This window comes from Salarias fasciatus, chromosome 11 (assembly GCF_902148845.1).
Source record: "Salarias fasciatus chromosome 11, fSalaFa1.1, whole genome shotgun sequence".
Taxonomy (NCBI): Eukaryota; Metazoa; Chordata; class Actinopteri; order Blenniiformes; family Blenniidae; genus Salarias; species Salarias fasciatus.
In genome coordinates, this window is record NC_043755.1 from 14,643,217 (window position 1) to 14,657,031 (window position 13,815).

The 13,815-nt window shown below is 44.2% G+C and overlaps 3 protein-coding genes across 3 annotated transcripts; 1 reads left to right on the forward strand and 2 right to left on the reverse strand.

Annotated features, from left to right (window-relative positions):
* The first annotated feature begins 1,932 nt into the window (after positions 1 to 1,932).
* LOC115397064 (trypsin-3) lies at positions 1,933 to 3,053 on the forward strand. Its single transcript, XM_030103225.1, has 5 exons — positions 1,933 to 1,972; positions 2,053 to 2,209; positions 2,335 to 2,588; positions 2,670 to 2,806; positions 2,904 to 3,053. The coding sequence occupies exons 1-5, from the start codon at positions 1,933 to 1,935 to the stop codon at positions 3,051 to 3,053; spliced, it is 738 nt and encodes a 245-aa protein (XP_029959085.1).
* A 183-nt stretch (positions 3,054 to 3,236) lies between these two features.
* LOC115397216 (zinc finger protein 184) lies at positions 3,237 to 9,565 on the reverse strand. The gene is made up of 2 exons (XM_030103434.1): positions 9,332 to 9,565; positions 3,237 to 7,705 (listed from the first exon to the last, which is right to left on the reverse strand). Exon 2 carries the CDS (start codon positions 7,646 to 7,648, stop codon positions 4,187 to 4,189), a length of 3,462 nt encoding a protein of 1,153 aa, XP_029959294.1. The 5' UTR covers positions 7,649 to 7,705; positions 9,332 to 9,565; the 3' UTR covers positions 3,237 to 4,186.
* A 1,222-nt stretch (positions 9,566 to 10,787) lies between these two features.
* Positions 10,788 to 13,603, reverse strand: LOC115397322 (zinc finger protein 629-like). The gene is made up of 2 exons (XM_030103565.1): positions 13,453 to 13,603; positions 10,788 to 12,930 (listed from the first exon to the last, which is right to left on the reverse strand). Exon 2 carries the CDS (start codon positions 12,886 to 12,888, stop codon positions 11,278 to 11,280), a length of 1,611 nt encoding a protein of 536 aa, XP_029959425.1. The 5' UTR covers positions 12,889 to 12,930; positions 13,453 to 13,603; the 3' UTR covers positions 10,788 to 11,277.
* Between the last annotated feature and the right edge of the window lie 212 nt (positions 13,604 to 13,815).

The window sequence follows — 13,815 nt, forward strand, 5'->3', positions numbered from 1 at the left end:
CAAAATGCAGTGTTTCAGCAGCACAGAGAAAAGACATATAAATGGAATAGAAACGTGAAATGTGAAAATTTACAAAGCCCAACCATACATCGAAAAATTAAATATAATTCAAATATAAATTTAGGATAGATATAATTAAATTACAGATGTAAGGTAACCAAAATAATTTCTGTATAATTTAAATATAAATTTAAGACAGATATAATTAAATAACAGATATAAACTAACAGAAATAAATTAAATATAATTTACATATACATCTAAGACAGATACAATTGAATAATTAACAGATATACAGTAACAGATATAAATTAAATATAATTCATATACTTTTAAGACAGTCACATATGTATACTATATAGAAAAATGTGAAAAACACAAAAATATACACAGGAGTTTCACAGAGCTGAATATGATTGCGTGGGGTCGACTTGGCTACGTGCTGACTTGACTGTAAGCCATTTTCTCTGTGGTTCAGTGTTGTTTGTGACAGATTCAGTGAAGGAGGATTGTCACCCAAATCTACATAACTCAAGCTTTTTTGGAAATATTCCTCAGTAATTGCACTTTTAATTCCATGTATTTTGCATGAAAACATCAAATGATTCTGTTAAAAATAGGCGGTTATTGAAATGTTCTGATCATTAAGTCAGCGTTGAGGAAAATACTTGAATAAGCGATGGAAGAGTTTTAATAGGAAACGGTTAGTTATTCATTGAGTGAATGCTCAATGAAAGCTACATATTTTGAGCCTTTTTGTAATGACTTCTTAAGTAGTTTCACTTTTTTTATTTAATTTTATGTCAGTGAATGAAAACACTGTTGAATCTTTTAGAAAAGGTCAAAGTTACTGAAGTGAAGAGGTTTGGCTTTAATTGAAAATGCAGTTAACTGAGCATAAAAATGACTATTTCTCTCTCTGGCATTGCCACTTGCTATTTGTTTTGGTTCGTAATGAAAGTTCTTTTTTTTGTGTCGGCTTCCTGTGATTTTCTACTCTGTGATCTCAGGTTCAAACTGCACTGTGTAGACATTCAATAAATGTGTGTCACGGCTTGTTATTAAGGCGTGATTGCAGGTCTCCAAGTCAGACCAGTGGAGAACCACTGATTTTAATATACACAGTGTGAAAAATGCCTACAGTTCCAAAGTTCATGTTGGGACAATCCACTTCCATCAGGTTCTAAGATAACTTAATATTTTCCAGGCTAATAAAAAAGAACTGTCTTAACTGGGTGAAGATATCTGCACCCAGTCTTCGTGAATAGTTTTAATTTTGCTTTTGGTTTCACATTAACTGTAAAATGAAAACTTAACTGTTCATTCCTGTCTTTTTGTGTGGGATCTTTTATTTTTTTTGTATAAACCAGTAAACTAAATACTTAACATGCATGAGATATTTTTTTTCTTGTACTTAAATGTATTGAAACGTGAGTCAATGTAATATTCTTACTTCGGTAAAACAAACGGGACCAAACACCTGTACCGTCACAAAAGTCACACAAATTGAAATGAACTTACATGACTGCACTTTAAATAAACCAGCTATGGAAGTGGACACAGGTGGTTCATTTCAAGCTTCAAGTGTGAGATATAGTTTTCTCTCAATAACAGTATTTTCCAAATGCATTCAGTTATTTCACTGATTCATTCTTTGTCTTGACCAAGAGCATAAAAGTCATGTTAACACGAATTAATAATGAGTAAATGACATACATACACGCTTCTAGGGTTCTGCTGGTGTGTTTGAGTAACTCCACATTATCAGCACGTATACATATGTGTTCCAGGTGTGTTTTCACATGGTCGTCAGCAACAAAAGTGTAAAATATGAATACGTGTGTCCTTGAGCAGTCAGATAGGAGAGGGACGGGGGCTTTAAAAGGGGCTGCAGAGGAGCTGAGCTTCACCCAGGCTCAGACCGGCAACACGATGAAGACCTTCATTCTTCTGGCTCTGTTCGCAGCAGCATGTAAGTATGAATCTTTCATTAAGTACATTTCTACAGCTTTTCTGACAGCGTGTGGCCTAATGGCTGTCCTCCAAAATCAGATGCTGCTCCCATCGAGGACGACAAGATTGTGGGAGGCTATGAGTGCAGGAAGAACTCTGTGCCCTACCAGGTCTCTCTGAACTCTGGCTACCACTTCTGTGGAGGCTCCCTGATCTCCAGCACCTGGGTGGTGTCTGCTGCTCACTGCTACAAGTCGTAAGTCCATCAGAGAAAAGACAGACTCATCAAACCAGATCAAACTCTCACTGCTCTGTCATAATGGAGAAATGCAAAATGGTCCACTGAGAGTGAAATCCTTGTTGTTGCTCCTGCTTTGACAGCCGCGTTCAGGTGCGTCTCGGTGAGCACAACATTGCCGTCAACGAGGGAACCGAGCAGTTCATCAACTCTGCCAAGGTCATCCGTCACCCCAGATACAGCAGCTACAACCTGGACAACGACATCATGATGATCAAGCTCAGCAAGCCCGCCACCCTCAACAGCTACGTCCAGACCGTGTCCCTGCCCTCCAGCTGCGCCGGCGCTGGCACCAGCTGCCTGATCTCCGGATGGGGCAACATGAGCGGTTCCGGAAGTCAGTGACACACTCAACATGTGTGAACAATATTCTCCACATCATGGGAGGACGACTAACATGTATGATTTGGCTTTCTAGGCAACTACCCTGATCGCCTGAGGTGTCTGGATGCTCCCATCCTGAGTGACAGCAGCTGCAAGAACTCCTACCCTGGACAGATCACCTCCAACATGTTCTGCGCCGGATTCCTGGAGGGAGGAAAGGACTCCTGCCAGGTATGAGCTCAACGAATGATCTCTGGATCTCTGTGTGGACAGCATCAACTGCTCACCACTTCCACTCACGCTCCATCCTCTGCTTTCTGTGCATCAGGGTGACTCCGGTGGCCCCGTGGTGTGCAACGGTCAGCTGCAGGGTGTGGTGTCCTGGGGATACGGCTGTGCCCAGAGGAACCTGCCCGGAGTGTACGCCAAGGTCTGCAACTACAACTCCTGGATTCGCAACACCATGTCCTCCAACTAAAGTCACCTCTCTGTCTTTTGTTGCGAAAATGAAACACCTTTCATGAATAAAACAACTCAAAAAAAAAAAAAACCTGTTTGACTGATTGTGATGTAGAGCTTTACTGACTTAATGGACACTTGTTACTTTTCAGTAACCAAACTTTTCGGTACACATCATGCAAGAATGACAGACAGTTGCATATGAATACAAAAAAAAGGAGCTTTATTAATTTTTTTAAAGTGAAACTAAAGCATAAATTATATACAACAGAGGAAGAAGTCCATGTGGAAAACCGTTGAGGACAAATTATTTGTCAAGATTCCAGTAAGTTGCATTGATGAAAACCAAAGCAGTTGCTCATGAGCAAAGTGCATTCGGCACGACATGTGGAATGTTCGTTTGACAGGTTTTTTTTTTTTTGTTAATCTTAATTTCAGATATCCATCACAATTATGACAAATACGCAGTGCAGATATTTTACCATTTAAAACCTAGATATGAAATGTTGATATAAATGGCAAACAGCACACTTCTGCTGACGCAGCTCCACTTAAGGGCAAGAGAGCACTGAGGCTTGATATTGACCTCACAGTGGTCACATACTGAATGAACGTGAGTTTCAAACTTGATTGACTTCCTTTGCTGAATCAAGCAAGTTGACTATGTCCCACCTAGACTGTGGAACAAAGTGCAAAAAGGCAAAAAAAAAAAAACACATGTAGCGGTCATGTCATCGTCTCACTCGATTTTTTAAAATGAGATTTTACATCTTAGCACATTTCCAGTGACATTCAGAGGCTCCTTCTGCTTGGCAGCTGATTTTCATGTACACTCTGTGTGTGAAAAATGTCAACAGTTCCAAAGTTCACTTTGGCACATGACCTCTTTCTGGCTCTTCTGCTCAACTGACTTCACAAATCTTAGAGAAACTAAAGGAGGGTTAGTGAACAGTAACAGAAAACAAAAACGTAGTAAGGAGATTTTGACGTTTGACAAACGAGCACAGAACTGGACTGAACAACTGTAAGCACATCCTCCAAGTGGTGACCTCAGATGAGAGCAGCTAAAACTGTTTATATTTTGCTTATACATTTGTTAAACCACCGTGTTTTCCCAAAACATTGCAAAAAAAAGTCCAAAATACTGTGTGATTAAACCTGTCCTCTGGCATGCTGTAAATAATGCTGATAAAGATCTGAAATAGCACAGTAAGAATTTCCACACACCGCACACTGAACATCATCTGAGAACCCTTCCTTTGATTTGCTGGCATTTTCAATGAAGCTTTTTTTCAGGGTTCTTAAAGGCATAACAGGCGTGTGTTCATTTGTTCTGTCCTGGCTGGATTCTGGGCCTTGGGCCGAATGGCTCCTGCTGGGATGTCCGGGAGAATCGGTCAGACTGACTCTCTGACTCTGAACAATGAGTGCTGCCGGCGGCTGCTGAGCAGCTGCTGCTGGGTGTTGGGCTGAGGAGCTCACAGCAGAGCTTTTCTGCTCCTGCGCTGTGTGAAACATCAATGTGGCGCTACTGGTAGGAAGGCTGAGTGCTTTCTTGCTTGGTTGAGTGCTATGATCCTCTAAGGACAATTCAAAGTCAGAGTCCCTGCACACTTCCTGCGGTGAAGCGTGGCCGAGCTCGTGACCGAACAACAAGTCCAGTGTCTCAAAGCCGCATCGGCAAAGCTCACACTGATAAGGCCGAGAGACGTTCTTGGGCCTGACTCCGACCCACTCGAACTCCGGATGCTCTCTCATGTGTTTTCTGTAAGGCTCGACGAAGCGGAAGCCTTGCCCGCACCGAGGGCAAGAGAAGCGGCCTCGTCGCTGACGGTGGACTCTCTGGTGATGCCACAGCTTCTTCCAGTTCCCCAGCGTCTTCCCGCAGCACGCACACGTGTAACTCTGACTGTGTGAATGTGTGAGCATGTGGGCCCGGAGCCTGCCCATGTGTCTGAAGAGACGGCCGCAGGCAGGACACAGGTACTTCCTTGGGTCAGACCTGGTGTCTAGTTTGTTCAGCTTGGACACCAGGTGAGAGAGGGGGTGGGCCCGGATGACGGTGGACTGGAAGGGTTTGTTTGTGTCACTGAGGCGTCTCTTGCGAGACGTCTGGGATTGCTTTTTCTGGGTTTCACAATTTGCAGCCGTGACAGGAGCTGAATTGTTTCCCACTGAGCACCTAAGTGCAGGCACTGTGTACTGGATTAATGACATTGTGGCTTCCTGCTTTATGCCGGCGTTGGGTCGCTCCGCTTTGCACACGTTGTGATGGGCAGTGAACTCCGACTGCACGCCGAACAGCTTGTCACAATACAAGCAGCGATAAAGTTTTGCCCCCGTGTGGTCCCTCATGTGACAGTTGAACTCCTGCAGGCGGTCGAAAACATTCTTACAGATGTGGCATGTGTAGGTCAGCGAAGGCTTCAAGCATCTGTTGGGGTGGATCTCATCCTCGCCCCCCACAGGTCTGCAGGTGTGGTTTTTTGCGTTGCTGTAGTGAGTGAACGACTTTTCACAGCGCGTGCAGTTGTACCGTTTGACGGACCAGTGCGTCAGCTCGTGAACGCGGAGGAAATACGCCTGTCCAAATGCTTTGCCACATATGTCACACTTGTAAGGCTTCTCTCCCGTGTGGACTCGGACGTGTCTGACGAGGGCAGACTGAAACTGAAAGGACTTCCCGCAGTATTGACAAAGTTTTCTCTCTTTCTTTTCTTGTGTTTCTTGCATTTTTTCGAGTTCCTGACAGTCCTCACGATCGGCCCCGCTGTTCGGTTTCTCGGGGTTGTCGATCTTATATTCCTGCACAAACTCCTGTGCATGCATCTCTATGTGCGAAGCATACTCGAGGCAGGAGAATTTGATACTACAAAAAGGACATTTTTGATATATGTTGTTTTTTCTATGAGTCTTAAGATGAAGATTCAGATTTGAATTTTTACTAAAACCTTTGCCACATTCGTGACACTTGTAAGGCCTTTCTCCTGTGTGAATACGTTGATGGATAACGAACTGGGACTGAAATTTAAATATACGACCACAGTAACCACACTTTAAAAGGGTTTTACCCCCTTTTTTAATATAGATTACTTTAGCGTTGGCATCTATGTTCACCTGGTTTCCTACATTTTCCTCTCCCACATCGAGCTCTTCCTTCTGTTCGCCTTCCCATTTACTTTCTTGGGATGCTTCACGATCCTCTTTAGCTAAAACAACATTGTGCACTGTTATTCTCCTCCTCCTCTTGCCACCTCTCTTGCGTCTAAAATAGCTTCTCTGGTCCGGCAGGTTCTCTGCTTGAACAGTGGGATTCGCACGGTTTTGAACAGACTTGTGACTCCTCAGCTGTGACGCGGGATTTAAACTATCCACATCAATTTCTACATCCTCTTCTTTGGGTTCAAGCAGCATGTCTGCGGGTTTCTGTGCTTCCACAGAGGTTGGTGTGGCGCCTGGATTGGACACTGTTGCCGTCTGCAAATCTACATCCAGTGGAGATTCAGAGTCGTCGGGGGTTTCGGATTGTGAATCCTTGCTGCCAGTTATTTTCTCCGACGTGTTTTTGTGAGCCTGAACAGGCAGAGAGGAACTCACTGTCTTCAGATTGCTTAAACTTTCTGAAGAAGTAGCGGCAGGTTTGGGCTGAGAGGGCAACATTCTTTGTGGTGACGCATGTTCATTTGATTGCCGCTCTCGTTCCTCTCCCGCCTGTGCGAAAAGCTGAACGTTTTCCCCGTTTGCGTCGCCTTCTGGTCGGTCGTCATCCGGTCCCTTCTGCTGATTTGCCTTTGCTGTTACTGTACAATCTGTGTTGTTGAACGACAGAGATTCGGCCTCCTGGGAATTGTCCAACTTCAACATTTTTTCTGGAACCTGATCGTTGACCTGCGACCTCTGCCTTCTTCGTTTGACAGCTTGAAACTTTGATTTCCTGTTACTTTGTTTGGAAGCAAGTTGTTGAGGGTGTGCATTGCTGTGAGACGCAGAGTTTTCACCCTGTGTTGAGGGCAGCTGGTTGCTCCGGAGTCTCCTTGTAGGGACATCAACGTTATTAGCATTAGTAGGAGAGGCAGCAGAAACGCTGACAACAGATTCAGACGCGGTGTTTTGAAAAGCTGGACTGTCTCTTTTCTTTGGCCGCCCTCTCCTTCTCTTGGGCGCCAAGGAGTCAACACTTTCAACTCTCTCAGCAGAGACGGCGTGGGGATGAGAATCTCTCCCATGAAGTGAGTTATCGATTAAGTTATTATCTATGGCGTCTGGTAACTCGTCAGTGTTGTGGTTGTCTAAACTTGTTGGTAAAGGCAGAGTGGTGCTGACGTCCTGACGCCGCACTGCAGCGCACTCATCAGTATCCGGGTCTGTTTTGCCTTTTGTCAACTGTTTGGCTTTGCGAGGCCTCCCAGGTCTTCGGCTGAGATCCCTGGCTTTTCCACGACTGTTCCTGGTGAAGCGGCACACACTCTCCGAGGGCTCGGGAGACTTCTCTCCCACTCCGACCCGGGACGACGTGTGCCGCACGCCATTTTCTCCACCTACTGTTCCAGAGCTGACCTGATTCCCAGTCGGGTGGGCTCGCGAGGCAGGTTGCTTCAGTTCTCTTGCTTTCATTTCATCTCCCCACCTGGACTCAAGAGCTTCCTCAGTGCATCGTTTATCTTCAACGATCTGTTGAGACAAAGCACGCCGTTAATGTCTTTGTTGGATACGCCTCCAAACATAAAACACAGTGAAAGATTACAAAGATTACTTGAAAACTGCGGCAAATATCAAATAGAAGTAATCACATTTTACAAAAAAGTTATCAATAGACAGAAAGTCAACAATCAAAGTAGATTTAAACTAGAATATACATACAATACTGTGTGAAACCATTCGGCATGTGCAGGATAAAACTGCTACATATCCATCAAGATGATCAAGAAGAAATCTACTAGGCTTCCAATTTATTCTGGAAAAGTGGACACCACTCCCAAATATACAGAAAATGCCCAGGGCAATTTTCATTGTAACGAAAGGTTCTTAAATGTATTTATCACAACAGCGCAGTGTCTGTCTGGAGCTACAGGAAGAGAGAGGGAGATTTTTTTGCTCTAATAAAAAGTAATAAAAACCTTTTAGGATTTTCTTGTTATGCAGCACTTTTCCACAAATGCCTGAAATGTTTGCACAGTAATCTCGACACAAAGCCCTAGGCAAGTGAAAAGTCAACATCAGAATTCGAAGCATTCATTTTGGGGCAACATCACTGTCTCCTCACAGGCTACCTGGTTGCAGTCTGACGGATCATGAACGGGACTAGGAGGGTGAGGTGCCACGGAAGTTAGTTCAGAGACTGTGTTTTGATCACTGCGCTCTCTGCTGAAGGACACTTTACTCCCCATGTCAAGTCTGCGGATTAAATAGTGGCAAGGAGGCTGTAACGCACGAAAGGAAAAGAGCAAAATGCTGAAGCATTACAGAATTAGTTAACTCCATTTTTTTCTTTGAACTAAGACAATCAAGAGAGCAAAAATGCTTGAAATATTGTTTGATGTAAAATGACCTTTTCCCTAATGTATTCATACTGAATATAGCAACATAACACAGTCCAGCTCAAAACCACTGCAAGCTACAATGACATGCAGTCATGCACTCTCTTCTACATTTTATATGCAACGTTAAAAAAAGCAAAGATCAGTTAAAACTGGAAACGTAACTCTTTTTTTTTTAATACGAAGCTGGTAAAATTACCAAACATCAGAAAAGTTCCAGAATAAAATGAGAGCAATGAGCACTACTGAGTCAATGTGTGATCTCAAGATATCATTGCAAATCAAATGTGCTCCTAAATCCGTTCAATGACCGCATTTATAATACTTTTGACTCTTTAGCACTGCACAGATTACAGTGTTTCTCCACAGCACAACACAGCATTAACATTAACCTTACATATCTAAATATAAGCAGTAACAGACATTCCTCTGATGTGAGAACGCACGCGGCATGCAAACTACACACACACACACACACAGCAAAAAGCATACACAGTTATCACAGTGCAAGTTAATGCATGTTTCAAACCTAAGTGAATTCTAAGAATTCGTTATGAAGCTTCCAAAAACAAAACAATGAGTGAGGCGTCAAGGTTCGGTAGGCCAGACAGCTAGCGGTGCTTCTTCACTCACACAAACCAACACGTCAACCACAATGCCCGCTACCAGCAGCTTCTCTGGGGTTCACGAGTCGTATGCAGATTATTTCTGGGCTGCGTTTGTGAAATGTGAGTGGTGGTAGGGAACGCAAAGTGCTTGCCTGCGTGGGAGACAGTCGGGACGGCTTTCTGCGTGGCCATGCACGGACCGCTCACTTAGCTAGCGCAGGCTAACTCCGAACCGACAAGTCTCTGCGGGCACGAGTCACTTTCCCTCCTCATGCGAGGGTGCAATGATCCCGGGGCTGCACGTCCGCCGCGGGGCAGGCTTTGAGGCGCTCTGGAGCGGTTTTGCTGCTCCGAGTCGCTCCGGAATGAAGCACAAAGCGGTAGGAAAGAGCGTCAATCACGCCGAGCGTACAGCGCGGGTAGTTCAGGGACTGTGGGAAATTACCCGTTACTTCAGGGACTGTGGGAAATTATGCGACACTTCAGGGGATTTAAAAAAAAAAAAAAAAAAAAAAAAGGGGGGGGGGGGGGTCCGTTAAATTGGAAATTCATGTCCTTATCTATATTAGAGAAAAGTGGCAATTATGGTGGAACCGTCCAATCTAAAAGTGAATCTATAAGGTTCCAAACCGTTTTCAAGTTGTATATGTAATAACAGAATATTCAATCTGAATATTCATGTTTTGAACTATGCTGACAGAATTAATGTTTTCATTACTTAGAAACTAGAACCGCATTTAAAAAAGGATTGACATGTTTTAATATGATCTTCAATAAACGTAAAATTCATTAACTTTTCCAATTTATTTCTAATTTTATAGATATCCTTATATATGCGAATGGATGTACCAGGACAACCACAGCGGTGTAGTGGTTAGTGCTGATTTTTTTTTCTCTCTCACGAGTGTATACCTGGTTTGATTCCAGACTTGAGGGGTCTTCTTTGTGGCGTTTGCATGATCTCTCTGTGGGTGTGTTGGTTTCCTCCCACAGTCCAGATACCGTGACCTTGTTGCACTCATCCAAACATGTATGTGTATATTTACTGTGGTTCTGGTCAGTCTACTCCCTAAACACACTTGTGATAGTCAGATTTAAGGAGCGTTCAACTCGGACAGAAAAAAGTGAACTACTCCACTCAGACGCGTTTGAATGACAGCTTCATCTTTTGGCCAAACAAACAGCTCCCCCTGCTGGACTCTTCCAGGAAAGACACTGACTATCTTGGCACCCAAACCATTTGAATGCATTTGAAAACATCCTCCATGAAAGGCAGAACACCAGCCAGAATGAGGATAAATAAAAGAAAACAAAGCGGAGCACAAGTTAGGAAATACTATCAGCTGCCGGGAAAAACATCTATTTTGACAAAGCCACTGAGGATGATCAATTGTAGCTTTGATTTTTTTAGTATTCCTATTTGAAAATAGTCCACTTTCTTTTGATAGGCTTTTTTTTTTAAGATTTAATTGTAGTCTCTTGCATTTATTCCTGTTTGTCAGACATTGTTAAAGCAATCTTATAGTACTACATGTGTAAGCTCAAACCATTAAGTGAATTCACCTTTTGTCAACATGTTTTGCAATTCTAATAAAACACAGACTCAACAAGTTTGAAAATATAGTTTAATACATCATATATTGTATCCTTAAAGTCTGACAAAGCTGAAAAGAAAACACAAGGTCATGTGGCCAATCCCCACAGTTTCACAACACATTCGGATGTACTAGAAAACATAAGAAAAAAAAATTTACAGTATCTGGTCACTCCAGAAGACTTGTGAAACCATGTACACACACTTGATCATAAAACTTCTGTACACCCTTTCTACTCTGCAGGAGAAAGGACTTTGAACTTAGGAGAAGTCAATCTTGAAAAGTTGACTGACAAAAGGAACCCAGCGTAAGCAAAAGGCATGTTACCACTATTTATTCTACACTGCTATACGTTTCCAAAGGAGTCTGTAGGACTGAAAGCACTGCATCTCTGTGCACTGAACACAGGAGATGCTGTTAAAGTGAGACAGCTGCTTCCCAATGCACTTGGTCCACAATAACATAAGTGTGACATGCAAACTGAAGAGGCCGTGGCAGTTTTGTCAAGTCTTAATCGGGACAGATGAGGTTACTTGGTAAATCATCTCGGCGGGTTTGTCGGGTCCGCTCTCGACAATATAACAGTCATCGTCACCGTCCGCTTCCATTTTCCCGTTGATGTTGAGCCTTCCCTGTCCGTTGTCCAGGCTGGCAGCCCTGATGGGGGTCTTCATGCTCCCGGGAGGTGGAACAAGTCGCGTCCCACCGTTCATCTGCATCACACCTGGGCTCATCGACATCACCCTCCTTTGTTTGTAAGGTTGTTTCCCAACTCGCACGTGCTGCGCCATGAACTCCTGTGCCTTGATGCACTTGTGCCTCTGGAGCAGCTGAGGCGTTTCAAAGGGGATGTGACAGACGCGGCACGTGAAGCCGCCCGCAGTCGACTGCGAGGGCAGACTAAACATGTGCGTGGAGTTTGTGGGCAGTTTTATCTGCACGGACGGCGCAGCAGTACGGCCGAGAATGCTTCGGTTGGACAGAGTGGGATATGGTTTCTGGCTCTTTGTTAAAAAGGAACCACCAATAAAAGGTTTGGATGCATTAACATTCTTATTTTGAAACAGCAAGGTTGGAGTGACATTGAGCCCCTGGTTGCTTTTACTGTACGTTTTCAGTTTTGGATTACTGAGCTGCGGCGAGGCGAACTGACGCACTTGACTTCCTTTACTGTTTGCGATGGTGAGCTTGTTTGAGGCAGCGGCCTGAGGAATAAGGATACTCTGCCTCTTGTCTCCACTGGCTTCACTTGGGGGCTTGTAATTCAGTGGTTTCGCAGTGATGAGTCTGAACTTGGTACTATTGTTTGGCATGTTGCAAACATGGAAGCGAGGCACCATTTTCTTGCTGGAAAGCAGCATGCCACATCCTATACAGCCAGAAACCTTATCCGTGACATGGGAGCTGTGATGGGAGATGAGTGAGGACTTTGCCATAAAACACTGCCCACATTTACCACAAGTGTATGGCTTCTTTTTGTTGAACATGCGTTCCGTTTTCAACAATACAACCGGCTGATAAAGTGTCCAAAGATCCACAGTTGGTGCACCGACATCTGAAAAAACGTTCTGCATGTCCGTTTTGGGGGCAGCGGCGGCTGGGAGCAAAGGTGCTTGTGATGAAGAGGGGAACAACCCAGGCACTTGTGAAATTTGCGAAGACGACAAGGGAACTTGTGATCGCTGATGGACTTGAGCCGACGTGTTGGGAACCTGCAGTCGGGTCTTTGTCGACAGCGACCCCGATGGCACACACTGCACCTGGGGTGCCTTCCAGACCACCTCACCCTTCTGCAACCGTTTCAGTTTTTCTTCCTCTTCAATGTGTTTCTCTATCCTGCGCTTCCTTATAGTCTCATGGTCGAGCGCCTGGTGCCCTGGGTTGTGTGTGGTGCTGTGCTCCTGCATGTCTTCATATTTTTTGAACTCTGTTCCACACGAGCATATGAAACTTACAGAGGAGCACGTGTGTTCCTCCAGGCATATCCTATTTGCAAAAATCTGGTCGCAGCTGAAGCAAATGATGTGGCTGGGATTAATCAGGTTTGCTGTGATGCCACCAGCCATAATGTTCAGCTGTTTATTGCCTCCTCTATTCATGCTCAGGGTGGGCATGGATGTATTCACAGATGACGGATCCTCAGTGGAGCACCTTTCCTGTCGATGGATACAAGATTTAGGTTTAATACCATGATTTAACAGTTTGTACTACATCACCAACACTCAGTGGAGGCTCATAATGTGGGGGAAATTGAGCTAACCATGCTAGAAGCTACGACAAAGGACAAATATGCTCACCCCAAAACAAGTTAATGTCAGTAAAATAATTATTTTTTTAAATATAGTAACTGTTTTAATTTTTCTTCAGGTGCGTCAATTAACTCTTCGGCGATAAATTGAGCACACACACTGGATTCATCGTCTTCAGAGGAGTTAATGAACTCTTAGGCAATTAATTCAACATTCACACGGAATGTGGTGAAAAACGCAGCGCGGACAAGTGAAACCGGCCTCTCTGGTTTCCCCGAGTTGATACATGCAGTGAAAAATAATCTCTGCACAGTCTTATTTCGAGATGTTACACGCTGTCGCTGAACGCGCGCTCTTCGAGCTAACCATTAGCACGTAGCCGTGCTAAGGCTAGCCGCAGCTAGCTGACAGACAATAACGTCATCTTACCGTCTCATGAAAATGCAGGAGGCGCCGGATTAATGATCTGACATTCCCTCCAAGTGAACAGCGAAATGTCACTCCATTGTACCTCTGACAGACATTCACAATCGGAGTCAGTCGCTGAGGCTTAGCGCGGGTCAGCTAGCTGTTAGCTTGCCTGCCACACCAAAAAACAAGAGGAAGAAAAAAGAAGAAAAAAAACCCTAGCGACTTCTTCTACGGAAAGCGTCACACAGCTCACAGTGGACGCCACACTGCCCCCATTGACAATTCATACACATTACTATACTGCCCCCTATCGGCCCCGCCAACACATGACGTGAAATCGTTGTAGAGGAGAATTTTAGCGCCTGTTCTACTGAAGCTGCT